This window comes from Antedon mediterranea, chromosome 2 (assembly GCF_964355755.1).
Source record: "Antedon mediterranea chromosome 2, ecAntMedi1.1, whole genome shotgun sequence".
Taxonomy (NCBI): Eukaryota; Metazoa; Echinodermata; class Crinoidea; order Comatulida; family Antedonidae; genus Antedon; species Antedon mediterranea.
Window position 1 is genome coordinate 23,680,744 of NC_092671.1, and position 27,039 is coordinate 23,707,782.

At 33.5% G+C, this 27,039-nt stretch overlaps 2 protein-coding genes across 2 annotated transcripts in view; both read right to left on the bottom strand.

The window, feature by feature from the left end:
• Window positions 1–294: 294 nt before the first annotated feature.
• Window positions 295–27,039, bottom strand: part of LOC140040739 (max-like protein X) — a 32,298-nt gene continuing 5,553 nt past the window's right edge. Inside the window, exons 4-9 of the mRNA XM_072086896.1 lie at window positions 18,865–18,965; window positions 7,755–7,851; window positions 6,489–6,588; window positions 3,581–3,665; window positions 1,005–1,121; window positions 295–795 (exon numbers count right to left, since the gene is read on the bottom strand). Coding sequence (XP_071942997.1) covers window positions 739–795; window positions 1,005–1,121; window positions 3,581–3,665; window positions 6,489–6,588; window positions 7,755–7,851; window positions 18,865–18,965 — 557 coding nt within the window. The 3' untranslated portion in view covers window positions 295–738. The remainder of the gene's footprint in view (window positions 796–1,004; window positions 1,122–3,580; window positions 3,666–6,488; window positions 6,589–7,754; window positions 7,852–18,864; window positions 18,966–27,039) is intronic.
• Window positions 21,948–23,561, bottom strand: LOC140041159 (uncharacterized). The gene is made up of 4 exons (XM_072087584.1): window positions 23,403–23,561; window positions 23,237–23,316; window positions 22,821–22,924; window positions 21,948–22,542 (listed from the first exon to the last, which is right to left on the bottom strand). The coding sequence occupies exons 1-4, from the start codon at window positions 23,559–23,561 to the stop codon at window positions 22,070–22,072; spliced, it is 816 nt and encodes a 271-aa protein (XP_071943685.1). The 3' UTR covers window positions 21,948–22,069.

Sequence of the window (27,039 nt, forward strand, 5' to 3'; positions counted from 1 at the left end):
ATTATGTTTATTTGGACCATATCAACCAGACAAAAATTCTGTTCTAGATTATTAAAATGTTCAAGTTTAAAGGGAATATTATCATTATTATAATTATATTTTTTTTAATAATAATAATATTCGCTTTAAACTTGAACATTTTAATAAAACTGACTACAAAAATAATGATAATATAGGTTAAGTATTGTTCGATCTGTAAGATTACCTTGTTTTTACTATTTCATTTTACTTATATAATTCGCTTCTTATTTAAGAATTAAATGTTATTTTTGATACTTTTTTGTTGTTTTTACATTGCCTTTGTAAATGAACGTGTGCCGCTGATACAAAAGCGTTTGTTCAATAAATTTATCTTTATCTAACTCTAATTTTAACTTATTTTTACTGGACTAATCTCCTTATCCCCAGACCGTACTTGGAAATGTTCAGTCTTTTAGCTTTAATGCTCCTCCTTTAGATATCGGACAGTATTCATCTTACTCTTCCTTTACATTTTTTTCTTAAGAACCATCTCTTTTTAATTTATTGTTTTCATTGATTTCCCTTTTGATTCTAATTTTCCATTATTTAATTTAACTTTGTTAATTTTTATAAATTCTATTTATTTATTTTAATTAAATTTTGATTTGTATGTTATTGTATTTTTGCGAGGATCCACAATGATCAGCTTCGGCTGGATGGACCACCATTGTAAAATATTCAAATAAATAAAATCTTTACATTGCTTGAACATGTCCATCATCTTAGTTGATTGCCCATCTGCCTAAGCACACTTACAACTAATTCTTTGAGTGTCTGTCAATAAGAAAACATTACAATAATAATTATTATTTTGATCCTTTTTGGGTAGTTTAAACTCATTTATGAAAACCAACATTGAATGAAAGTTTCTATTAGTGTAGTACTGTAATATTCTGTAAGTAATTAATTGGCATTTCTTGCATTTATATATCTTCACACATAATTAACTGGTACTGTACAATAGGTGACTGTATAAATCATACCTGTGGTTTACAATACTCTTCCAACCAACTAAAAACACAAGCAGAAAGTTCAGCAAAACTGGCAACAGAAATTGACTGATTAAAAGTTTCAAACTGTGCATCCATTATTGCTTTGAACTGTATAAAACAACAAGTTTTTAATTTTGAATTAAAACACTAGATCTGTATTCATCATTCTTAAATGCTAGGTGTTTGTATGCGACGCACATAATGTAATGTCGCACATACAATAAGTGAAAATTATCATTGGAAAAGTTTGATAAGCAAGCAATTTCTTTCAGCAGAAACAGGACATCTCATCTAAAACAAACCTGAGTTGCATATGGACATTTACTTTGGTATAAATTAGTGAATTTACAGTTTGAATCATAAAAAATGGTAAGCAAGTAAAAGTAAATAATTACATTAGTCCGTACACATACCATTGAAAAGTGTGTTTTAATTGTCAATAACTAATTAGTAAACAGGGTTACATTAGGTGGTTAAAATCAGTACTAAAAGTATATAACAACTTTCTATAACATGCTATAGCATGCTAATGATATTCTTAACAAAATTCTTTGTAAGTTCAGCAAATGCTCTGTTAGTGTTAAATGCTTGCTGTTCAAATCTTATTGCATGAGTATGTATTGCACCTCTCTGTGGTCTAAGCACACCCAAAGTGCACTTAATGCCCTAAAGGTATGTTACAACAATGCTCTTCGATTATTGAAGATTGCCTAGACACTGCAGTGCTAGTGACATGTTTGTTAATAATGGCATCCCATCTTTTGGTGAGTACTGTAGCTAAAAAAATCTGTCTTTTCACTGTTACAGAGAATGTCTGCTAGCAAAAATGAAAGAATGTATTATGGTATCATCATTTGAATCATCCAGGCTCCAATACAAAATGATGGCAAGCCTGAAATGATCTAATACCGATGTCTTTTCATTTTTTTGTTTGTGTTTGCCTTTTTTATCTAAACTTGTATTTTTTAAATTTTTATTTGACTTCTAATGTGATGCAATTGATCTTGTACCTATGGACAGGCATATCCAAAAAAATGTTTTCACTATCCGTTGTAAATAATTGGAACAGTTTACCACACTATATTTGTTATGCTTCTTAAATATACAATTTTGAACGCATCTTGAAAATCATTGGAAAACTTTTTTAAACGCATCTTGACCATGGAGATACATGTCCTAAATTTGTTTTGCATGTATTTTTTTTTGTACATACATTAGCATGTTGAACATTTGCATATATATCGAAATCTTATTATATTTAAATATTTAAGATATTGAATTTTAAGGAATCTGGAAATTTTATCACAATTTTTATATTTATAGTAGTTTATTATAATTTCTTTTTTTTTATGAAAATGTATTTTTGTACTGTTTGTATTGTATTGTCAATGCCCTCGTGATGCATGGTTAAAGCCCCCTTCCCTACGTTTTTTAGATCTAATTTAAGATCACAAACTATATTTAATGTAAAAATAATACTATATGGTCCTATTGCGATAACTTTTTTCGTCTTTAAACGGTTAAAAAGGTGAAAAATAAGTCGATTCTAATAATTATAGCGGCCCGCTATAAATCCCAAAATGCATTGCGCGCGGATTGATATTTTTGTTTTTCACCTGTAATTCGCCCACTTTTCGATCGATCGTGAGGCCAAAACAAATGGAAGACTCCTAACTTTTCAGCGAAAATACCGGGTTTTCCCCAATTTGTATCAACGGAGTCTGGCAAAAATAGAAAGACAATTAATGCAGCAACTATACAACGTCAGGCTAGGTATATAGCTAGCGTACGATGTTCGTACGTTACCGATGTTTACCAGCTAGGCCTACAAAACTAAGCCTAGCTAGGCTAGGCCTAAGACCGTCTACGAGAGGTCGATCGCCGCGAGCTACTTAGGTAGTGCATTGTTTCTCACTTTTTATCATAATTTACCATAAAACGTACATTTAAGACAAGGGATGACATGGTTTAATGTTTTTAAAGTGATATATATGTATTATTTTCCAAAAAACGTCCAAAATTGCAGGGAAGGGGTCTTTAAATTTAAAAAATATAATAATAAAATTAGAAATTTAAATCATTTAAAAATTTGTAGCATAGAAAACCAAGAATGATATTATACAAAACCGTAACTGGTTTATAGTCTAACAGTGAAGGTAAATCAAAGTAAATATGCCAGCATCTTTGATTTTTGCCAGGTAAAAACGCTGACCAATGATAAGACATTACTGCAATTATCAGTTTAAAGAAAAGCATTTTTTTGGTGTAATAGTCTTGTATAGTCAGTCTTTAGTTAGCAATGTAACTAGCTTTTTAAGTCTTTTATTTAGTTCATTTCGATGTGAAGCATGTTGTCACTTAAGTTTAAAGTGCTATATAAATCAATAATATTATTTTTATCTAGGCTTATGACAGTGAATCTTTAGAGTTTGTGCATGTCCAGTCCGAGTTTTCAAATACCCATTTTTTTTCAGCCGTAGTAAGTAATAAGCTTCCATGTCATGAATATAGCTGCCTAAAAGGCATGGCGCAAAAACATAAAGAGGTTCTATGAACAAGATACTTACAACATTAAACTTGACATGGTCCGATACTTGGTTTTGCCCTTGACCAGGTTGACTCTGATGGGCCTTCACTATCTGTTCATAGTTACTAAATAGAAAACAATAAAAAATAAAACTAAAACAATTTAATATTCATTTTTTTTTACTAAGGTGCCTTCGGTAAATTATTGAAAATGACAATAACAATCCAAATACAGTACAAATTACAACATCAAATATAAAATAGAATCATTAAAATTTATAAAATGTTTAAGTAAAGATAATACAAAACATTAACATGTTTATACAATTTAAAATAAAATTTGTTAATTTTAAAATTTAGAAAATCGCCTTAATACACATATTTATGTTATGATTGCCATAACAACAAAACATATTTGCAAAAAAGTTTTTCATCAAACTCCAGTTTATTTCGATTTTAATATGCAGACGGAAATTTGACAACTTATTCATGACATCACCTTAAACATTTGGGTGTCGATCAAGGCTCACATAAAAAAATCTGTAAATGCTGCAGTTGATACAATAAATACACTAGTATTATTTCAAAACGCAGCCATGAAGAAAAACGCACAGTAAGTCATGTGCACTGCCAGCACAGTTACAGTCCTATTTCCTACGTTTTTTAGATCTAAATTAAGAAGGTCACAAACTACATTTATTGTAAAAATGAATACTATTATGGTCCTACTACGATAACTTTTTTCATCTTTAAACGATTAAAAATGTGAAAAATAAGTTGATTCTAATAATTTAAGCATGCATTGCGTGCAAACTCTTAACTTTTCAAAAAAATACTGGGTTTCCCACAATTTGTATTCTGGCAAAAAAAGAAAGACAATTAATGCAGCAACTTATGCAGTTACTGCTGGACCTACAAAACTAAGCCTAGCTAGGCTAGGCCTAAAGACTGTCCCCGAGCGGAATTCACCACAAGTTATTTAGTAGTGCATTGTTTCTTTCTTTTTATCATAATTTACCATAAAACGTACATTTAAAACAAGGAATGACCTGGTTTAATGTTTTTAAAGTAATACTTATGCATTATTTTACAAAATGTCAACAATTGTAGGAAATGGGTCTTTCACAGTGCACGGTTAACCCAGAAAGCTTTATAACAGCACCCATTCAATCTAATAAATTTCTGATTTGTCAAAATGGTCAGTCACATGATATCAGATTACGAGGAAGATAACCAATACATTCGATTTTTATCATACTAACATTTCCCAATCTTCAAGAATTTCTATATTATTTTATGATAATGCACAAATAAAGCATTTAAATATTCAGTATTTTTTTAACCAAACAGTTCAATTAATTAGATTAATTAAAATAATGACACCCCCGTAATTAATTCGTATATAAACTGAAAAACGTATTCGTTTCTACCTGTATCAGGTCATCAGTAAAACATTACAAATAAACATAATTATGTCAACGAACCTGTTTACAATTATTTTGTTTCTGTATCTACAATATTGTTTCATTAATCAACTGTAAGAAAGCTGTATCACAGGTCATCAGTTAAAAAACATAGAATTATGTCAATGAATCTTCACCGATCCCACCAGGGTTCTTGGGTTCAAATCCATGATGTCAGGGATTTTATCCCAGTACAAAATATAATTTATATATCGATAAAGATTCGGCTGATCATGTCCCATACAACGTATACAAAATACTATTCCCGACAGACAATCAGATGTTGAATGTTTTTTTTCTTGTGTTAAAGAAAGATAAGCAATTACAATAGTTTGTTTGCCATTTTGTTACAAATTCAAAATATAATTATATTTAGGATATTTTAAATCCGATTGTACTGTTGTATTTAGGATTCGATTGTATTATAGTGTTTTGATTCTGAACGTACTGTAGTACTGTATATAGGATGTCCCAGTAGGCCTAATATTTAATATATAATAAATATATGTTTAAATCCGGATTGTACAGTAAATATAGTATGGTAGGCATATAATATTTAAGATAAATGTCATTGTAACATTGTGTTTATTGTAGTATTTAAGATGTGTAAATCCTGATTGTAATATAGGTACAGTATATAGTATTGCTTGTTTTATTATTTTATAGTAATATTGTTTTAAAATCTTGGCATTCCCTAAAAGTGACCTAATAATCAATAACATGTCTTCATTAAATGTACATGCTTTTTTCTGTATTTTTCCTTGTACTGTAGGTTACATAACAAGACATCTGTTGTCTTCCCTTTCAATAGACACCCTTCTCTACATAAAACAATACACACACACCCGTATTATAACAATTGTATACAGTAGTCCATACAGGTCGAAGGTGGCCAAAAACAGCACCTGATCCTCTTGGGTATTAAATTCACCTATGAATATGCAATAATAACAACTACCAAATTGACAGTATTGCAAATACTAGGCCCAGTAGCTAGGAGGGTGGTAATGTAGGCCTACTTCAATTGTTGTGCACACGATGGTCACATCCACATAGGTCGTAGTCGACTTTTATCGATAGGTAGGTAGATATACATTAAGTGGACATTTACATTGACATGCCAGTGGACAAATGACGTAATGAACTTGGGATATGACCTTATTGTTGTAATCTATATCGTACTGTAGCGCTTTTTTCGTGGTACAGGCTTAAGTCAGGCTAAGTGTGTAGCTTAGGCCTAGTCGAGATCCTAAATTTCTGAACGAAGGCTGGTGCCCCAGTGATAAAATAACCTGTATTATTAAAAGCTTTATTTCAAATAACCAATACAATTAAATAATTCACAGTTTGCAAAGATAATTTGACTGAAATTCAATTTACAACATTCTCAAAAATGCTCAAATTTGCCTTAATTGTACATGAATAAAATGCCTGTACAAACTATCAATTTCATTGTGAAATGCTAAAAAAATGAATATGAACTTACGCTTTCATAATCTTAAGAGCCATGACTTCTTTGCGTAATGCTTCAATGTTATCATCTTGTTCTTTTCTCTTTTTTACAAGATGCTGGATGTAGTCAATAGCTTAATAATAACAAAAAAACATTTCACTATATTAATAATCCGATAAAAACATGACTACAGCCAAATAAGTAGATTAATTATTCGTTCATAAACTGGAAATTTGGCTTGCCTTTGGCAATTAAATAAAACTAGATGTATGCTCGCTTCGCTTGCGTACCATTTAGGTCGGGCCAACGATGTTTCTGAAATACACAGTAATTTCAGCGTAAAAAAACTGGCGATTTCAAATGTAGATACCGTACAGAAACAAATAAATAGACACAATGATTTATTTAGTCAACTAAAATTAGCACCCTGGGAATTACTTCCGAAAGAGGAACTTCAAACAAAATGAGTTTTTGATTTAGACTCATTTAAACAAACCCAATTTGTGTTTTGTATGTAACATTAGGGTTGGAGATGGGGAAGAGGACAAAGTTACAAACGCAAAGAGGAACAAATTTTAAATATATTCTTTATCCACTCAGTAACTAAATATTTTTCCATGTTTTATAGGCCTATATATAATATACCACTAAATACAGTAAAACATTTGCAATTTAAAAATTTGTTAAAACTGTCACTGTCATAGTTAATTGAAATAGTATTAAAAGTACATGTAACGATACACTACTATGACGTTTATATTTTTTGTAATTATTAATTAATGCAAACGTTGAGAAGCAACTTTCAGAAATAAAGTTCATTTGTATATGTTTTTTATATAATATAATAAAATAAAAACTATGAAGTTGGTTACTTCATGGTGCTTTATTACTACAAATTTGTTTCATATGACCAGCAAAGCTGGCCACACTCATCAGGTAATGTACATTCATTCATGCTTTGCCCATAAATTAAACCAAATACTTATACTGGGAGACTGAGAGATTGGAATGTTCCATTCATCGCAAATCAATACATTTGTATAAACGTATATTAAATCTATCAAAATAGTATTTTTTAAAGATAATCTTCCAACATTTTGTACTCGGTTTTCAGCTATTAAAAACAATTATCGTACAGGGAGATAGGTATCCGAGATTGCATCTAGTTTTGTTTGTACAATAATGAATACATAAATATGTATTTTAAATAGTAATACTGCAATACAGTACACAAATTTACACATTATATTATGGTCTTTAATAACTTGGAGTGGATGCCTTCAAATAGTACATGCTTACATCGTTGTAAAACAGTGGCTTTAGACAGTTTTCCAGAACCAAGAGGATCTGACTGATGACATGTTGGAACAATACATTGCAAATCTTCATAACCTTTCTGAAATTACAATAAAAAAGTATTTCAGCATTATTAAAGTTAAGTTAAACTACCATAACTTTCCTAATTTATTTTTTTTCAAGGTTTGTATTGCGAATAAATTAAGATTTGAGGTACACCCTGTGCTTTAAAAAAAGGAAGTTCAGAATGTCTCAACACCTTTGTTATGTCTTCTGGGGTAATGAAACTAAGTCAAGTTGAAGAGCATAGTCTAAAAAATGTATTTGCACAAATTTAATATATATTTTAACACTTTATTTTATGACGGTGACATCTCAATGGTGTAAGGGCCGTAAGGAACTTCATTACAACGGAATACAAATAGTAGAATAGGAAAAAAAAGAATATTTTTCAATTATAAATGCAATACCAAATCAATGGAAAAAAATAGTAACATCACCAATTGTCGAAAATGTAAACAATAAATATGTAGATATATTAATTATTAATATAATAATATACTAAAAAACAAATCTTTGATATTTTATAGAAACATTGTTAATAAAAAAGCCTCCGTTCCAATATCTCAAGCAAAGTGGGAATTTTAATTAGGCATCGAGTTAAATTGACATAAAATATTTGTTAACAGAAGTTGTTATCTATAAACATATAGTTAAAGTTTGCCAATTTAATTATGGAAGTTGGTCAAAACTGATATATTTCTTTGTAAAACAATCCAACCATTCTGGAGAAACGAAACACGGCATCAAATTTTTAGTTGTAGAAACATTGTTATAGGGAATACTAACAGCAAACTCATAAATGAATTCCTTTCTATTTTCTGTTTTTGTATATGTCATGTATAACCTATAATAATTCAATAAATTAAGAAAACATTTCACAAACATTAGAACATATACAAAACGGTACTTTCCAATTTAATTAATATATGAACATCTAACTTTACAAAAAATGAGCTAACGTAATGTAAACTGTTAGACTTTTTTAGTACGTTAGATATTTATGAATATATATCTATGCTCGGCCGTATCATGACGAGGATGTAAAAGATTCACCATCCAATTGAATTTGAACAATACCATAAAAACCCCAGTGTTCTAAGGTTAAGAAAATCTGCATATCAAGCAAATTGTTCCGGGGTCAAATCTTGGTTGTGGGGACTTTTCCATCCATATCGTTTTTTTCTGTGCCTGTGATGAGTATATGTATATATTGAATAGCTATACAAATCTCTTAATATTGATGTATAAATTTATTCCTTTTTACTATATATATATACAGTACAGCTAAAAATTACTGCAAAGTAACCCACGTTCCAGCTTTGTGGCTATGAGGTATTGTTTTGAGGCTACAAAAGGTTACGCGTGGGAAAAAAGCAGTAATTCATAGCTGTACTGTGTACATATAGTGAGAAGTCGTTAAATGTATTTCATAGATCTACTATATTATTACACTCTTTTAATTTCATTAAAGACATCATTCCATTCTAAATATCTTATTTTCAAACTTTGCATTCTACTTTACTCATCTCATCTATTTTTGTCTTGGTGAAAATGAAGGGTATTTTATATTCCTCCCCTGAGTTTATATCCTCCGTACCCGAACATGAACATTATAGAATAATGACCACTGTCAAAAGTTTTAATCAATTGTTATCATCTTTTTATTGCCATTTTGTTATTATTTATTTTATTATTTTATATATTTCAATTAATTAAAAAGTAAAATAATGAATGCAAATGTGGTTTTAAAAACATCAACATGAATCATTTTATTTATATACAGTAAAAGCAAATGGTATTTATTGCAACTACTTTTAACAGGAAAATATGTTTACAAAATATAAATGTACACATACATATAAATATTTATAACAGAGTATGATAATAAAAGTGGGACGAACCCAGACAAGACACAAAAAAAAAAACTTGATGCAATACTTAAACACAGTGATAACAGTAGCTGGATGAGACTTGAGAGTGATTTTGTTTTTGACTTATGGCTTTGTAAAATGTGAATAACACTGTTAAAATTCTTGATGAGTTTGGTTAGATGTTCCAAACAAATTATTATGGTGAGATGAAGGAAATTCTATGACTACAACCAGCCATCTTTTCGACTAAATAGTAAATCCACTGGTAAAGCTAGAAAATGATAATAAACACAGCATGGGGCGTCCAAAATTGTAGGTCACAAATACACCTATGAGATTAATTAAAGCAAATTTCACCTTTGACATGAACAATCACAAATTAGCACTTTACTTATTTCTAAACCAATGTACCAAGAGCAATGATCTGTCACATTAATATTATTCCTACTCATCTATCTACCAGTGGCGTAACAGGCGGCGGGGGGGGGGGGGGGGAGGGGCAGGGGGCGGAATACCCCCTTGGCGGAATACCGGGTTGAGAAGCGTTCGATCGGGCTGGGTAACAAGTAAAAAAAAATAAAATAAAATAAAATACAAAGAAGGGATAGAAGAAAGAAAAAGAAAGAAAATATAAGATAATAAAATATACGATATATGATATGGCTTCAAATGAGTCAAATGAGTCCCAGTACAGTACAATATTCAAGATGATATGAAATACACAAAATCCTGACTGACAAACTCGTGGGAAGACGCACTGCTTATCAGCACATTAACATGCGGTCAGTTGACTGTGGTTTTTGGCGTCTTTTATCTAAGCCGCCATGCATTTGCCGAGTTGCCTACCTGTAAGGGCATTACAGCATTTCATTCACTCCCGGACAGGCATTCACTTTCTTTTCGCATAGAATAAAATTATTAAATTCATTCCGCGATGTTTTCAAAAGAACGAACAAAGTGTTTTTATTGCAAAAAAACATTAAGAAGAGATAGGCTGCGAAGCCACATTTTGACTGTCCACGGTGCAAAGTTTAGGTACAGAGAGTCAGTACCACCAGGAGGAGGGTTGCACAGATTTACAACAAGATCAGACAACAGGCCTACGACTAATCTTAGAGAGGAAGACCAATCTGTGACTCATTTGCAGCCCCAAACTATTGTGCCAATGGAAATTGAGGTAGGACTGTATAATAAAGCAAATTGTATGATAATATTAAATAGGCCTACATCATTAAAAAAAAATTAAATAATAAATTATTGTAGGTAAAAATGGTTAATGTTTTGTAGTCAGTTGATAGTGAAAGTATGTAGATAAATGACGTGTATAATCTATGGGACGTAAGATCCGCTTATCAGAACGATTCTAAAAAATGTTAACATTAATATTATACATATTTTTATACAGGTCCAACCAGAGACGCATGCGCATGACTTCGGGACAGTTGGGGTATCGTATATTTCAATTTCTAAACACTAGTGCCAATAATAACAATACTACAGTACAGTATTTAATTGGTTATCCGCTCTTTTGATAGTATAGTTATTAAGTTAAGATAAATGTATAACTCTACTCGATTCATCATTCGTCACATCACATATCACTATATTGTAAGATAAATATCTGAGCATCGTAATGATTAAATTCAATAAGTATACACCTTATTACTTTCAACAGGACCTGGACCAGTGGAATGATAGCAGTGATGTAGAAACCGACACTTTAAAAACAGCAATCGGAAACGTTTCCAAACTACAAGACGACAAAGACGCACAATTAAGTGAGCCAACAATCGAGCCTAAAGACATGAACATACTTCAAATAGAAGAAATCCAGAAAGAATCGATTTCGCTATTGCTCGATCCACAAATTCGTTTCCAACAGATCCAGCACTGTTTGTGAACAAAATAAGAACACCAGCGTTTGTTCGGGCAGTTATGGAAAAAGGTCCATGTCAACCAGGACTACATGAACCCTTTAAATTTCCACAAAATAAATTATTGAGATCATTCCGACCGTCCTGGTATTACAGGGATATGAAAAATGGCCTTAAATCTGTTAGAGATTGGCTAGTATATTCAGTAAAGAAAGATTGTGCATACTGTTTTCCGTGTTGGCTGTTTGCAGATAGATTAGATAATCATTTCAATTCATCATTTATAGAACCTGCGCATGGATTCGTCAAGTGGAAGAAAGCTACAGAGAAGTTTCGCGCTCACGAACAGTCATCTATTCATCACGATTCTGTAAGACAATTTGTAGCGACCACCAAACGTCTTAACATTGGCATGACTGTAGACAAACAGCAACTCAGAGTGTATGAGCAGCAAATTGCGCAAAATAGAGCGGTGTTGCACCGTCTGCTTGATATAACATTCTTTTTGGCCAAACAGAACCTTGCATTTCGGGGACACAGAGAACTTCGATTTAGTTGTACAAGCAAAGTAAAAAGTGAAAATGAAGGCAACTTTTTAGAATTAGTTAAGCTTCTGTCCAAATACGATGGGGTATTGGCAAAGCACATAGCCACAAGTCCTCGACATGCCATGTACATGAGTCCTAAGATTCAGAATGACTTTATAAACGCACTTTCTGAGGAAGTTACACGAATGATACTGTCGCATGTCACAAGTGCTCACTTCTATGGTGTTATACTTGATAGCACAATTGATGTTTCACACAAAGACCAGTTATCGTTCTGTTTGCGATACGTAGATGATACCTTTGTTATTCAAGAACGCTTTTTGCAGTTTGCAGATTTAAAGTCTAGCAACTCAGAAAATTTGTTCAAACAATTAAAAGTGCTTTTGGAAAAACATGGATTAGATATAAAGCGGATTCGTTGTCAGTCATATGATGGAGCCAACAACATGTCTGGTCATTTAACTGGTTTGCAGGCTTGCGTAAAAAAAGAAAACTCGTCTGCTACATGTGTACACTGCTGTGCACATAATTTAAACTTGGTACTGGTACACGCGTGTAATGGATGTGTTGATGCTGTAACTTTTTTTGGGACAGTGCAAAAGCTCTATACATTTATCACCGGGAGCCACCCACGACTGGATATCTTTCAAGATGCTCAAGACGAGCTTAAAATGAAGAGAACAACTTTGCAAAGGTTATGCGAAACTCGAAGGTACTGTAAGTACAAAGCAGTAAAGGCTGTTAAAGATACTTACCCAGCAATGTTATTAGCTTTAGAGAAGATTGTAGGAAGGGAGAAAACTCCTGAAAATGTAGGGGAAGCACAGGGCCTATTAGATGCCATCAGCAAGTTTGAGTTTTTAGTTCTATTGGAAATGTGGATAAACATTTTAGCAGACATCAACATTCTTTCTGAATACCTTCAGAAAATAAAGATAGACGTGGTTACTGCGTCAGCTATGATTACAAGCACAACTGAAATAGTAACTAAAAGACGATCAGAAGAGCATTTTAGGGAATGCATAAATACAGCAACGTCCATTGCTGCAGAAGAGGAACTCACTGCGACATTCACAAGGCGAAGACTTCGTAGACGAAAAAGAATGCCAGGAGAACAAGCTACTGATGAACCCCCATGAAGATCCAAAAGACAGATTCAGAAGAGACGTATTTTATTTTATATACGATAAGATTATTAATGAACTTTAAAACAGATTTGCTGATTTCCATAACCGGGTTAGACCTTTCGGCTGCTTAATGCCTGCTAATTTGGGAAAAATGGACATGTTCAGTGATTTAGCTAGGTCATACTCGGAAGATATTGATATTGGACTAGCTGAAAAAGAATATGAACAGTTTTGCTTGCTGTATAAAGAACTTAAACCTGAGAAAGGAACTATTGAAACTTTGCAAGATATGCTGCATTGGGTTTTCAAAAATAGTTTACACACTGCATATCCAAACATGGGAATCCTTTTTCGCATATTTGCAACAATATCGGTGGCTTCTGCCACAGCAGAAAGATCATTCAGTAAGTTGAAACTCGTTAAAAACTACTTGCGGTCAACCATGGGAGAAGAACGGCTATCATCATTAACCCTAATATCAGTTGAAAGAGACCTTTCTGAAAATGCAAACTTTGACAGCGTTATCAACACATTTAGTCGCATGACAGTTACAGGAAGACGAAATATTCAACTTTGAATGCTTATAAAATTCAAATGATCACAGACAAAGTGGACAATTACCGTACTGACGCGGGTATAAGCCCACCCCCCTCGAACATGAAATCACGTCAAGTTTGGGGGGTGGGCTTATACCCGAGGATCCAAAAATGCAGATCGTCAAAAACAGCACATGTACACTGTGTACGTATTCCACCATGCGAGCAAGCGCCCTCACGTGTACGACGTTGCCTCTAACTAAATACACGAGGTGTAGAGTGTCGGAAAATTAAGCTTATAATTCGTGTAATTTATCGTAGAATATCTTATTTTAAACATCAATTTAACAAGAATTTATCAAGCAGAAAAGCAAGTATACAATGTTCGTTAAATAGAAATGTACCAAAAAAATTTAATAAGCTTGTTTATGGCAGCCGATACCAAATAGTGGTTTTCCGTTTTGGCGACTTGTATTGTAGCGTCGTGTGTGAAGCGATCTTCGACCGCGATGGAGTGTAAACAAAACAGGACCGCTAGGCCTCATATGGCCTAGCGTATATTAGCCTAGCTTGGTTATGATCAAAGGTAGGTGTATTCGGTGTATGGACGTCGCCAAATACAAAATAATGTATTACGACATACACTGTAGATCTTCGAATTAATGGGTGGGCTTATACCCGAGTGCCTCATTTTTCATGAAAATTTGTCAAAAGTTGGGGGTGGGCTTATACCCGAGTATGGGCTTATACCCGCGTCAGTACGGTACTAGTACATGTAACACTTAATGTTTATAGACTACTGTATAGTTTATTATTTAGTTCAAACACACGAGTATATGGCTAATCTTAATATACATTGCGTTAATATGTCGTATTTGTTTGTGTTTTTTTTATATACAGTACGTTGAAGCATAGTCAATAGAAAGTATTGACTATGGTTGAAGAAGAGACAGGTTTACCAAGCGCGGTTCCGGTTCATAGAACACGCACGGGCATCTCATACACAATTGTGACGCTGTGCTGTGCGTGTGAGGCCGGCCACCTTAAAAAAATACACTCCTACTAATCGTATGTAACGCGCTAGCGATCAGCAAAACGAACGTACTTCCGTGGCTGGCTGTCGCTCTAATACTCAATCTTTCAGTCTTCTAACCGGAAAAATTACTACCTTTGCCAAGCGCGGATCCAATGTTAGATTGGGTTTTCAAATGTTATGTCACCTGTTTTTTTAACGGTGGAAAATGTACGATCCTTTTGCTGATTGCTGTGCAATAAATGGGAGTGTTATTTCCAGGCCAACTACTACTAGGCCTAGGCTAGCCTAGTTGGAGGCGCCATTTTATCATGAATTTTATGTGCGAGAGTACCATTTCCGACGATCTAGGGGTGTCATTTACCAAAATTCGCTTCGCCACAGCCCCCACCATGGGGGGGCTGTGGCTCAAGTACTTGGTGTCTGGAAGGATCAGCCCCTGTTTGCCCCCCCTGACAAGACCCCCTTGTTACGCGGCTGATCTATTGCATTGACTATGTCTGAAAAACTAAAGGCTAAGCCAAAAAAAAGAGGTTCTGTTAGACGTACGCCCAACAGTTGGACCTCATTGATATTTGAAGAGAACCAGATTTCAATGAAAAAAACAGCTGTTTTGAAAGAAGGCAGCAGTCCATGAAAAAATGGCCAGGATGCAACGGATGCAGGACTTGGGCCATGCTTCGGCAATAGAACTAGGATCAGAGGAAGGGTTCGGCTCAGCAGTGACATACAAGAAGTGTTTCGAAAAAGCTAAAAGTAAGTTTTTTTTAAAAGAAATATACAGTATTACAAATGCAATTTTTTAGAAAGTTGAATGATGGCGTAGGCCTAAGTAAGTCTTGCCCTATGTGCTTCAATGAATTACAAAATGGAATATAATACATGACAAAAAAATTTTAATATATTAAGTATTCATAATAATAATTAGTTAATGTTATTGTTGTTTATATTAAATAATGTAGATGACGATGATTCATCAAAATCAAGATGCAAAAAAAGATTAGTACAATTTGGTGTAGGAAAGCTTTGCTATTGTAAATAAAGTTCACTCCATATAATAACTTGATTTTTGCATTACTTGTACTCTCCGATTACAATTTTTTTGTCAAGACTTGAGCAGATGCTAGACACAAACACATTTCCTGAGATTCTTGAAACTATGCGAGATGTAAGATTTTGGAAGTAAGCTTTGCAGCAATCGTTGGTTCCTACATGAATTATAACATTATCTACATCACTGTCTTTCATTAAATTAAGCAGTTGCGATATAGTGGCTCCTCAATGAGTATTATGTAATTCCCTTATTTTGATATGTTTCACCGTTAAATCACCAATAACCAAGTTTCGTATCATTGGTTTTGTAGATGAGCATAGTTTGTTTTTTTGGCATAAATATGTTGTATTCAGATTCACATCAGCATTGTCGTGCAAAGCTTCATATTGGTTTTTAGTAGGCAAAGACAAGATACAAATCAAATGTATGTTGTTAATTTAGTCGTTTCAATAGCAGGTATTGACAAACTGCAAGCCAACGATTCATGCGATTAGTTGGAGTCAATGGCCCACATGACCATGTTAATTGCAATCCATGCGAGTCAGTAGAAATGTAACTGCAGTATTGTACCAAGAATGCAAGTCGTCATATTAAAACACAAACATAAAGTGACAATGACAATAATTTGATATAAATTAGTGTAAATTGACTGGTTTCAAATCACAATGGGCCTGTTGGGTCTCGCTATCAAATGTCAAATGGACAAATTGTATCCACCTGCATAGATAATAAATAGTTTAATTAGTGTATACAAATAATGAATGTTATGAGTTGGATGGTGGAGAATATTTTAAGTAGACTGATTGACTGCTATATTTAATGTGGTGGCAGACGAGTTAAATTAATAGGTGTGTTATAACATTATATATAAAATACTGAAAGATGAGGGCGTATCAATTTGATCTCTGTTGCGCGTGCGTACAACAACGACTAGTGCTGTTCCGCCGTACCACGCCGAGAATGTTAAAGAGTCGCTATCCAATCGAGTTCGAACAATACCATGAAAGCGCCAGTGGTCTAATGGTTAGGACATCTGCATATCAAGCAGGCGGTCCGAGTTTGAGTCTCGGTTGGGGCGACTTTTTCTCATTCTCACAGATTTCCTCATCTTTATCGTTTCAAATTAATTAATTAAATTTCAGTATATCACCGGGCGGTTAAGAATTACTGTTCTTTGCCTGATTTGTTTATATATATATATATATATATATATGCCCGAAAGCTCTGCTAACTTTTCTGGCTGTTTACTTTATCGTTTTGATTTAGCTTTTCGCTTTTTATTTTTGTATCTCCATTGAGATCCAGCCACTGATACCCACAGCATTGTCATTTTTTTCAGTAATTTGCCTTTGGATTTATATATATATATATAAACAAATCAGGCAAAGAACATTAATTCTAATTAGGTGATCATTTAGAATAAAATGATCACCTATTGTTATTGTATCAAATCTTTATTGTTATTATTGTTTCTGGGCACTATTTTGTGTAACAAATATCTAAAAAAGTTTAATGTCAATGATTACCAAAATTTCACAATGTCTTTCAAATACTGTAACTTAGTCCTAATAAGCTTTTCAGCGTGATCACTCATCCGTGACGTCACGTATACGCCATTTTGTGAAATCACATTATCAATCATATCTCCATAATTCATTATAACATATTAATGAAATTCACTATACGTAAACTTCAGGTCAAGGGTAAACATATTAGCAAGTAAAAACGCACGTGCACGTAGGGTCATGCGCGTGAAATCGCGCGTTAAAAATTTAAAAAGCTCAAAAATTAAGTTTTGATCAATTTAGAGCATGAATTAGGGCATTTGCGTGTTTCAAAAAATTACTGCGCAAAAATGCGTTTTTGCGCGCGCGATTCTTAAAAAGCGTCAAAATACGAATTTTTTGTAGAAATCGCATTCTACTCACCATCCTTAGTACAATCACCAAATTTGAGTCCGTTCCGACTTAAAATAATGCTATACGAGCATGTTAAAAATGACAAAATGCGCACATTAATTGCATAAAAGTGCTGAAAATGATGAAAAATAAGGCATTTTTACAATGAAAATAATTCTTCAGAATGCACGATGACCCCCAATTTTTTTAACTTAATATGGAAGCCAATAAGTTGTAGATATAAATGTATATACATATTAGACGTACAAAATGGTATTACATCATCAAATGGCCACTTCAATTTAAAAATTAGGATTTTTTTTCGTTTTGTGTAGGTTATCACATTCAGTAAAGCTCATCTCCGTTATTTGAGCCCGATTTTCGCACAAATTTTAGTATGTGCTTGCTCAATTAATTATCTTTCTCATGAGTTGTCAACATTTTCATTTTGATGACGTCATCACGTGTAAAAACTTGAATAACGTAGGTCGTGTAATTTCACCTTCACTATATATTTGAATATTTGACAGCTCTTCAGAATTAAAGGTGACCTTGAAGATTATTACTTATTATGAAAGCTGATGAAATGTAGATATGGATTCATATAAAAATTAAGCCTATCGGATGTTGTGATGTTATCATATGGCCAGTTGAAGTTAAAAAGTAGTTTTTAAATTTCTTTAGTCAAAGTTATACAAATTTCAAAGAGCGCGCATTGCGCTTCTACGTGTCAAATTCTCTTTCAATCCTTATATTTATTTGCTAAATTCATTATCTTTCGAAATTGTCATCTTCAAGTTTATTTTGATAATTCCATCATACCAAAAATTTAGAACATGATGTGGGTCCCGTAATTTCACCTCTGCTACACTGTATATAGATATACAGTATATACTGTACATATTGTATATGACACATAATAGGTACAACTCAGCACTATAAGTGTATATGCATCATGTCATAGAATGGCGTACATCAACTTTTTACGATCGTATGTTAACGTACGTGCGCGTTTAAAAAATGTTAATTTCATTAAAATGATAAAAATGATCACCTATAATTCGTCAAAGTGACGAATTAAATTCTAGTATATATTTAATTTTTTTTACCTTAATTGCATCCCTTCTTTTTTGCTCGGCTGCGGTGTGCGCACTTCGCCGACGGTCTCTTGGGCTTAAATATGAATTTTGATCACCTTCTTCATCTTCATCTATAAGACATACAGTATGTTTTGAAAACAACATTTAAACTTCCTTTTTCATGTTTAAATCTATTGTATTGTAATTTATAATAGATACTGCATTTATTCGATTAAACGCCCTGGTTGTCCTGGAAAGGCTTTTTTTTTTGGGGGGGGGGGGGGTTATTAACGGGAAGCGATACTTTTTTTGGTGTAATACAGTAATGTTTAATCATTTAATTCCTGCTAGATATAAAATATAACTAGTATTAAAAAGTGATAACGTACAATAAAAATTGTATCAAAATATTTGGTAGATCACAAATAGAAATGTTGTTGTGTATATGCTTATTTAAATAAATAAGGCAAGTACATTTAACTGAATAAATTATAATCCCTAATAAGAATATAATATTACTTTGCTGCAGGTACAGTAATGATATTTCTTCTTATAACTATTCAATACTTTGGTTTAGTAAATTTATATACAAATTATTACATTACATGCTATACCATGCAGACAAACATGAACAACTAATAATCTTGCACTCTTTGGCATATTGTCTGACAATGATACTGACAAATTAAAGACCGTCATCAAGATAGAGAGCTGAGAATTTTAACAATAATGTCATAATTATGTCATCGTACATCATACTAAACAATTATGATTGTCCCACTTTTGGAAAATGTTGAAATGTAATGTTCTGTTGGGACAGTCTGTCGTGTTTTACTACACACTACTGTAACTAAACACCACCATGATTCAGGCTGAGCCGCCGGGGAGAACTATAGAATATTTACCTCTAGGCCCTTGGGAATTGTAGCGCGAACATTTCTAGTATAACACACATTTTGAATAAATCGTAACAAATATTTAAAAATGTTGGATTTGTTTACTGTTTCTGGATATTTTTCCAAATACCAGATTTAAGCCTAATACAGGTCAACCTATCTCTTGTATGTTAACAACAGTGAAAACTCATGAGGTAGATTTTGCCATACACTTGTCATGGCGAGCGAGCGCGCGCAGCTATATCGTAAATATGATGATTGTTCTGAAATCATTTGTACATCCCTAAGACGTTAAAATATGGTTCACGGTCAGGTTGTCCCTTAATTTTTATCTTAAATTGTTGGTAACATACATGTTTTTAGAAGTTTAAATGCAAAGGTGACAGGAAGTGCATTAATATTTGGTAATTTGACTGACCTTAACCATTGGTCATGTAGACACTTTAATTTCAACAATAATTATGTATTCAACAATAAGATCCATTTGGGTCTGCTAAATTGGAAAATAGAATAATTTTCCCTAAGTGCTAAATTAGTCATTTTATAAGTCATAGTAAATAATTATCAAACTATAATCATTATTTTTATTTGTGAAATGTCTGTTATTATAGTATATATTCTTGTTATTTGTAATTTTTGTGTTGGAGAGACACACCTTACCGGTGACAGCGTTTTGTTTAATGCTTTTGTCTCTCCTCGGCTTCGTGTCTTGTACTTCATATTTATATATACAGTCAACTCTCCCAATACCGGACACCCTTGGGCGGGCATATATTTTCCGGTTTTTCGAAAGTCCGGTTTCTTGAAAACATATTTTTAAAGTCATCACGTTGTCACTGAAAATGCTTTGAATCACCGGTCCGAATGCTGCCCGGTACGGTCTAGCATAGGGAAGGCCTAGGCTATGATTGTGTCAAGCTAGTTTTAATTAAATAATACTGATAGGTCTAGGCCTACTTTATTAATATTAAGCTAATTCAATTTACCTTTTTTAAAAGTTACATTATTTACTGTACCAATAAAACATGTTACAGTAGTAAATTATTGTTTCTCAATGTGTTTTTAGCGGCAAAAAGGCCTAGGCTAGGCCTACGTACGTACGATGAACATAATTTTGGTCGTTTATTGTTTATCGCGAGCTAGCAGCAGCATGTGTGATAAAAATAGCAGAGCGGGGCTTTGATTGATGCGCATGTGCAGAGGTGTCATAATCAAATAAAAACACCCACACTTAGACCACATGTTTTTTAAGCTCCTTTATTTTGACGTAATTTGATAGCAATAAACGAGCCAAGCAATAATGACAATAATTAATTGATAACATTTCAAAGTTTATTAACACTAGTTAAGTCAAGTTCATTCCGTTTACGTTTTGCCATAATGATTTCCAAATTTATAATGATGCACATTTTTAGTGAAACATTCCTTTTTAAAGTCCTATTGCAATTGTGAATTTAACAATAATTTAAACAAAACAAAGACACAAAGTGGAATGTAAATTGAACTTTATTAAAAAACAATTCATATGCTAAAAAACAGGGAGTTGTTAACAACTCCCTGCTAAAAACAATAGACATTAAGACATAGTGCTTCGATGTGAAAAAGCCCTAGCCCACCACAGTTCGATACGCAACAAAGCAATTACCGCTTCGTGGGTTAACAATGAACTGACCTGTCAATCACAGTGTAGCGCTCCTAGGCCGTGGGCTGAACACTGAAAAGTGGCTTAGTTTTTGAGTTTCGTGGTGACCCTCTGGCAGCTACCTCATCTTTTGTAGAATTGTTCTACACATATATCATATCATAAAAACCAAACTCGCCAGTGAAAAAAGTTGCACATTAATTAATTAGAACGATTTTAAGATTATTAATTAAAAACATGCGCCCTCTATTGCCAAAATGTAAAACTCCCTATTCTTTTGCATTATACAATATCTATGTTTGCCAATAGAGGGCGCATTTTTATAAATTAAATAAGCTCACAATACTGTTCCTGTCTGTATAGTAATACAGTAGTAAGACATAGCAGTACCACAGATACTGTATTATATTACATTGGAAGTTGTTGATTTTGTATCAAAACGTTATAAATTATAAAATTGAGTGGAAACGTGATTGAAAAGGATTATTTTATATCAATTTTAAAGAACAAACATAAAGATGATTTTTATGTCAATGTATTGTGTGTATAATAATTGTAAAATACTATAGACAACCTTTATTTATATACTCATCACATTTATTAGAGACTTGGTAACATAAATACTATATACCAAGTTACAATTATCACAAAATTAATAAATTTGACTTGGATATTGCATATATTATTACAGGATATTCTATTTGGCAAATAATGAAATTTGGTTATCTTTAATGATTATCTGCTCAATAACAGATTGACAGTACAGATCCACTTCTGGGTTTTCAGTTCGACTGTAGCGTCTACATACTCTTGTGTATTTTAAGTAGCACGATCGGTGATACTTAGCTTCAATAGCTACCAAATCTTTATCGTGGATTTTTAACAGCATTTCTTGATCCTTTTTTAGCGTTTCTGCTGTTTTTAAACATCCTCCATCAATGGTCTCACACTGCACCAACTTCTCCACTCTGCGCTTTCTTGAAATGTTGTTAGTTGCATATTGTACACGCTTACAAATAATACATATCGGTGGCAACACATGTGCACGATCAACACGTGGACGGTCTTCAGGCATCATAGATCGCAAAAGAATCTTGGAAGCTTGTGCTGTGTTGTGTTCATCACCTGCAATTTCCTCAACATTTGGACTAGGTTCCAAAACTTCTTGTGCTTTGAAAGAATAGTGTTCAATAATTAATATTTATTGCTACAGTGTCTATGTGACCAGATACTAAATTACAATGACAGTTAAAGGAGTAGGAATGAAACTAAAGGATGAATTTAGGAATAATAAAGGCAAGTTGCCGATGAATGAACACATTTTACCAGTTGAGTACAGTTATACTTTTCACAGATATTTTCTTTTCCTTTCATTTTTATTCGCTTAGATGCCTTGGCAATAGGTGCTTGACATTATTATTAATATTATTATATATTCTGAAACTTACCTTTCCACTTTAAGTCCCGTGCTTCAGCTCGTTTAATCTTAGTAATATTGCAGAAGTTGGAATAACACTCAGTGTGGTATCCAGGAATCCCACCACTTTTATTCCTACAAAAAAACAATGTAACAACACTGTGTTATTTGAATATCTAGTGTGAAGACAGTTGACAATACCAAAAGAATCGGACATTACAATCGGAATTCATAGTCTAAGGCCCTAGGCTCCGATTCGGAATTCTAGCTAGAAACTTCGCCTAGCCTAGACCTAGCCTACTAAAGTAGAGGCAAGCATAGCCTTCTTGCCTCGCTTTCGATCGGCGTTAATTTGCTTTAGCTAGCTACACTAGCGTATAAATCGATATAAAGCTATAAGCGAACAATCTAGTATAGTTTTAAAATACAGACAAAGAAAATGCTAACCTTTTTCTTGACCTAGACGTCAAACTAGCAGTGCTAGTAGACGGTCCTTCTTCGTCTTCGTCGGCGGTAGTACTATAGTACTACTAGGCTAGGAGTAGTGTTAGTGGCCTCATATTCTTCGAACACGAAGGATGATGCAATTTTACTTTTCAGGGCAATTCAGAACCTTCCAACGTGAGCAGCATTCTTTGAATTTCGCATAACCTTTCCCAGTTAATTTTACTAGTTTTCCTTTGGAATTTGATACGTGCATACAGCAATAATCTGGAGTATTTTCCTCATCTTCTTCCTCTAAAAACGTTTGTTTATCATCCGACGCAGCCATGTTTCTGTATTGACGCGATGAACCGAGCCACACGGCTGTGTTAAAACGTTTCTCATTGGATGAGATTGTTTCTCACATATGAGAGGTTAATTGTGATTGGTCCAACCGTTGGTATTTAACTGTTGATTTTTCTTCGTAATTTATCGTTTTTTATTAAAACTGTTTATTTACGACGATGGCGAGTTGGTGTTTTATGTTTTAAATTTTATTTTACAACTTTATATATAAAAACTTGGTAGCTGCCAGGGGTGGCACCACGACAAGTCACAATTTTGAGCATCAGCCCACGGTCTATCCATGGCAACATTATTTGATCGTACCGCGAAACGTCGCGCACTTCATGCATGGTCCGGTCAGGGTATGGTTAAAAGCTTTTGTACATTGTGAATGTATTGAATCCGAGTCAGCGACAACGATGTTACGTTGTTTTCGTAAATATTTGGAGTTTTTTAACTGTCAGTCCGGTTTTCAGACGCTAATTTTTGTGTTTTGTGCTTCATAATTTGTCCGGATTCCGGAATTGGGTATTCCGGTTTTCATAATAAATTACAGTACATTTAGAATAGGGACAAATTGGGCCCTCCAAAAAAGTCCGGTTTTCCGTGAATTCCGGTTTTGGGAGAGTCCGGTATTGGGAGAGTTGACTGTATTTCTATGTTTTGTAATTATTATTTCATGTTTATTGCCGAAATGAATAAAATAATTTGTTTATACTTCAGTTATTTTATGAGCATGGCGATGGCTGTGTGCACCAGCAAGTTGGATTTTCAGCAACACAAATCAAGGAACTCATTTTGTTACAACTGGTGTTCTTTCAAGATATTCTGGTTGGGTAGATGATGGTAAATATAGCTGGAGGGAGTGGAGATGGCATGGTTGTAACCTCTCCACTGAAAACTAGCATCCATCAGCCCCGGTGTATTAATCTTTTGATACCTTATTACAATTAATCGTAATTGGTTGGTTTGTAAAAGGCTTCAAATTTATACCTCTTCGACAAAAATCCTAGTTCATGATGTGATACCTGAAAAGGCTCCAATTTTCATAAACTGACACCCAATTAAAAAAAAGATACTGAAGACAAACATCTGGAGACATTCTGTTGTAAATGAATGATATTACAGAGTGACGAACACATTGATTGATACGACTACTGTCTCACAAATACATTGCATTACATGCAGTAGAATTGAAACATCCTCTTCCTCACTTGCTACTTTCAGTTGATTTTACACTATATTAATATCATGTTTGATCGATACATTCTTGGTTCAGTGAAAGCTGCAACACAAAAACGTCGTCTAAGAGCATCATGTCATCCAATATGACAAGTGATTGTTGTCTTATGCTTTTACAAAAACTGGAATGTAATTGAATGTATTTCCTATGATGTAGACTATTTTAATAAGATATGATTAAATACATTATGGCATCGCACCTAGCAACATTAAACATCCGGATTGATACTTAGTCTCACAGAAGCTTTGCATCACATATAAATATACTTCTGCCTCTCTGTGATATCATTGTGATATCGGGTATATGTGTAGGTTTCACCTCTGTTGATCTAAAAGCATTTGCTTACATTACAACCACTTCAGTGTATAATAATTTGTCCAAGTATCTCTTCAAGAGGAAGACTTCAGTTTGCAGACAACAGGGCCAAATAATTTTTTTGTTAGTTTATCTGTTGCAGCTTTCACTGAATACATCTAAGAATGTATCATTCAAACATGATATTAATAGAATGAATTTTCTTTGTGCACTTACCAATACCACAATGCTGAAAGTAACACATGAGGAGCAAGAAGATTCTCAAACTGCACTGCAGTGATCCAATTATCTAGATGCATTACAAAATGAGTGTCTAAAAATGCAAATAAAGGGACATAGTGCCGAAGGTCCAACTTGCTGGTGCAGACAGCCATTACCATGAAGCATCAAAATGTCATGATAGTTTATACAGTAGTTCATTTTATTTGTCCAAAAGGAAATTCATGTTGACATACAATTTCTCAAAATTAGTTGAAGATTTAGTAACACAGAAAAAGGCAATATTACTACAAAATTACTCTGATAAAACAATGAATTAACTTAGTTGATTAAAAAGATTGAATGTGGAATAAAAGAATTAAGCAAGCAGTCCCTTCGGTCAAATAACTCAAATAGCAATTTTCGTATTGAGCATACTCAAAAATTACCCTAAAAACATTTTTTAGAGGTCTTTTTCCAGTTTTGTGCCTAGACTAATTCGCCAATTTGGTGAATGGTTACCGCAATTAATCACTAGAGTTCCGCAGACCTTTAACATTCCCTTGCGCAAAACTCTGTTGTTTTTATCATGTGTCTGCCAAGTGCTCGAGTTGCTAGAAAGCAGTGATCTTATCTGGCCAAGCGTAAAGGTTTTACAAGCAATTAAAATCAATCATGCCCACGCTAACTATTTGATATCATTCGCCAAACTTGCATAAATAATTTTTCTTTAAAAACTCAAACTTTCATCCGCCTAGGCTCCATTATGTAAATTACAACAGGGAACAGACGATCGGGACCATTGTAAGAAGATCAGGCCCAAAGCGTGAGATGATCGGGCCTAACAAGGTTTTAAGACGATCGGGACCAGAGACGATCGGGCACATTTTATCATATCATATTATAAATCGATTGGGTTTTATTGCACCATTTTATTTTGTATTTGATGGACTAAATACATTTTCGTGATCATTATATATTTTGTGATGGTTTACATATCAGGTATGCCTACTGTAGATTATTTATTTTACCGTCTGGATATTTTCAGACGTTGAGTATTTACTACTGTATGCCAATTATATTACAGGTGAGGAGAGGATATGCTTTTCAAAATTACCGTTACTGTAAAAACTAGATTTTACATAAATCAGCGATCACGGACCATATGACCACACATAACCACATACCTAACTGGAATAAGATAGATGTACTACATAAAGAACAAGTCTGGCTTAAACGTAAAATTAAAGAAAGCATCAGCATGAGAAAGCAAAATAAAAATACAAAGATGAATAGAGACGAAGGCGCGCACCAACTATCTCATATTTATGATCAGCTACTGATGACGACTGGTCCCCTAGGCTTCACAACAAAAACACCTAGTGACTGGAAAGGAGACCAGTTGGCGTCATAAACGCATCATATAGCAACTGAAGAAGTCAAGCTGCAGTGACAGCTGACGAAACTGTCTTGCAATCGTAAGTTTTATTGGTTTACTAACAAAGAACTACATATATCATTATACGAATTGAAACCAGAAGAAATGTTTTCATTAAAATTTAAGATATTGAAATTGACATAATAAAAAAAACAGTCCAAAAATTCTAATTACATTCATCTTCAAATTCCAAGCCTACAACACCCAGTTAATAGCAGACTAGCTAGACCACATGGTGCACTCTCCAACAAGCTAGCAAGAAAGAGTAGAGTCTGACAGATTTAGGCC